Raw genomic sequence first — 2,229 nt, forward strand, 5'->3', positions numbered from 1 at the left:
ACAACCAAAAATAACATATAAGTCTTAAGCCTCCAGAATCTTAAACAGAACATTGTCATATATTGTCATATATTGCGCTCCCTACCCCTTCCATTGCCTCCTCCCCAGTCCCTCCCCTCGGTCCGCTTCGTCCTCGTCATCTTCCGATGCCATCAGAGGTTTATCCTCCAATTTCTTCGCAATATCTTCTTCTGTCGACTCCCCTTTTTTCTCATTTTCCTCCTCTCTCCTTTCCTTTCTCTTTTCCCTCTCCTTTCTTTCTTTAATTCTTTCCTCCACCGACTTGTCTTCGTTTATTTTTACTTTCATCTTGCTCACACAGCTCGCTCTTACTGTCGTTACGAGCGTCTTCTACCTGTTCCCCTTCTTATCTTCGATCCCTTCCATCGATCTCTCGGTCTTGCCACCTGTCCGTCGCACATGTTGCGGCGACACCGGTCTGTTCTGCCGCCTTCGATCCCTTGCTTTTGCCGTCTGTCCGTCGCACACGTTGCGGTGATACAGGTCTGTTCTGTAGCTTTCTCCTCCGTTGTCACTTCCTCCTTTCCCCAGGTTTCCCTCCTTTCCTCTCCTTCTCCTCGTCTTCTCCCTCACTATCCCTCTTCGCCTCTTTATTTTTTCCGTCACTCACTCCTCTCCTCTAAAGTTCCTTTATTTTCATTCCATCTCAACTCTTTGTTGTCCACCCACATCTTCTGGTAACCAATTGTCGTTTTTTTTCCCGCCTCTCTTTCTTCTTTTGCTCTCCTTTTTATTTCCTTCTGTATCTGTCTTTCCATCTTGGTGAGGTCGTCGTCCAGAAAATTTTTTCCCTAACTCCCTCCTCGTTCTCATTATCTCCCTTTTGGCCTTTCAGTTTCTGCACTTCAGCATTGTCATTTTATTATCTCCGTATCCTATTTCCTGCACTTCCTCGATGACCACTTCTGTTTTATTTATTTCTCCTATCATCTTCTCGATCTTTTTCTTCCTTTCTGTTTCGTTTCTTCCCGTCGCTTCCTTCACAATTATATTGCATCTCCTGCTTCTCCTCTCCGCCATTTCCAACTTTTTTTCTATCTCTTTCCATTTCTCCATTACTACTTCTCCCTCGTTTCCCTCCCTTCCCTTCAAGCCCGTTTTTTTAACCTTTTCCTCCAGATTTTTCAATCCTTTCTCTATCGAGTTTCTTTGCTTTCCCCATTCCTCCTCCCTCCTTTTAAATTCCTCCTTCAACCCTTTTATTATCTCTTGTATCTCCTCTTTATCTTTTTTTTTCTTTTTCCTGCTCCTCTATTTTCTTTAGAATTTCTTTCAACATTTCCTCCGCCGTTATGCTCTCTTTCCCTTCTCCATCTTTTTTAATTTTTGCCGGCGGCGATCTGTTCATCTTCTTTAGAATTTCTTTTAACAAATCTTCTGTCGCCATGCTTCCTTCCCCCCTTTCTTCTTTTTTGATCTTAGTTGGTGGTGATCTGTCGACCCTTCTTTCCTTGTTAAATTTTTCGAGGATTTCTATCTCTGCAGCTCTCGCCGCTTCTTCTTCTAACTCTTTTCTTTTTCTTTTCTGGATGAACTCTTTGACCGATCCTAGGCTGTCCGATCTTTCTCTTTGTTTGGCAAGCTCCTCCGCCTTTGTAGGCCTGCTTCTTGTTTTCTTCTCCCTTTCGCTTTCCCTCCTCTTTCCTTTATTTCCTTGTTGTTCACTCTCTAATCCTATTTCCTTCTCTGCCTCCATTCGCCGCTTTCCTCTTTGCCTTTCCCTCCTACTCGTTACCTATCCTATGGCTGAAAGCACTTATTGCAGTTATCCCCTCTATATCCTAGCTTGCCTATGTCCGCTTGCGCGACGCCGTCTTCACGTCTATCGCCCCTCTATTATCTCTCTAGTCTCCTTCTATATTCCGCGTGTTCCCTGTCTGTGGCCGTTCTTCTCACAATGCCTTCCCTCTCTTCACTTCACATACTCTCAGCCCGTCCTACTTTCACTCACGGTTTTAGCAACCTTTTTCTCCTCTATTCTGACCTTTCCCGACTTCCCTCCACTTTCTCGCAAACTCTCGCTCCTCCACTTTCTCGTCCCTCCCGAACTTTTCCTCCAGACCTCTCCTATGCCCTCCTAATTTGCCACAATTCACTCGCCTAACTCTCACGTGCCACACTGTATCGTCCCGGAACCGGAAGTCCCATTTAATTTTTAATATTTTTGGCTAAAAATTTACATGTATATTATTGAAATGTAGTAGAATC

At 44.2% G+C, this 2,229-nt stretch overlaps 1 protein-coding gene across 1 annotated transcript; it reads right to left on the bottom strand.

Moving 5' to 3' along the window:
* Positions 1-1,243: 1,243 nt before the first annotated feature.
* Positions 1,244-1,717, bottom strand: LOC112466332 (putative uncharacterized protein DDB_G0271982). Its single transcript, XM_025034392.1, has one exon. It carries the CDS (start codon positions 1,715-1,717, stop codon positions 1,244-1,246), a length of 474 nt encoding a protein of 157 aa, XP_024890160.1.
* Positions 1,718-2,229: the final 512 nt, after the last annotated feature.

The sequence above is a fragment of the Temnothorax curvispinosus genome, unplaced genomic scaffold (assembly GCF_003070985.1).
Source record: "Temnothorax curvispinosus isolate PA1 unplaced genomic scaffold, ASM307098v1 QBEX01016044.1, whole genome shotgun sequence".
Lineage (NCBI taxonomy): Eukaryota > Metazoa > Arthropoda > Insecta > Hymenoptera > Formicidae > Temnothorax > Temnothorax curvispinosus.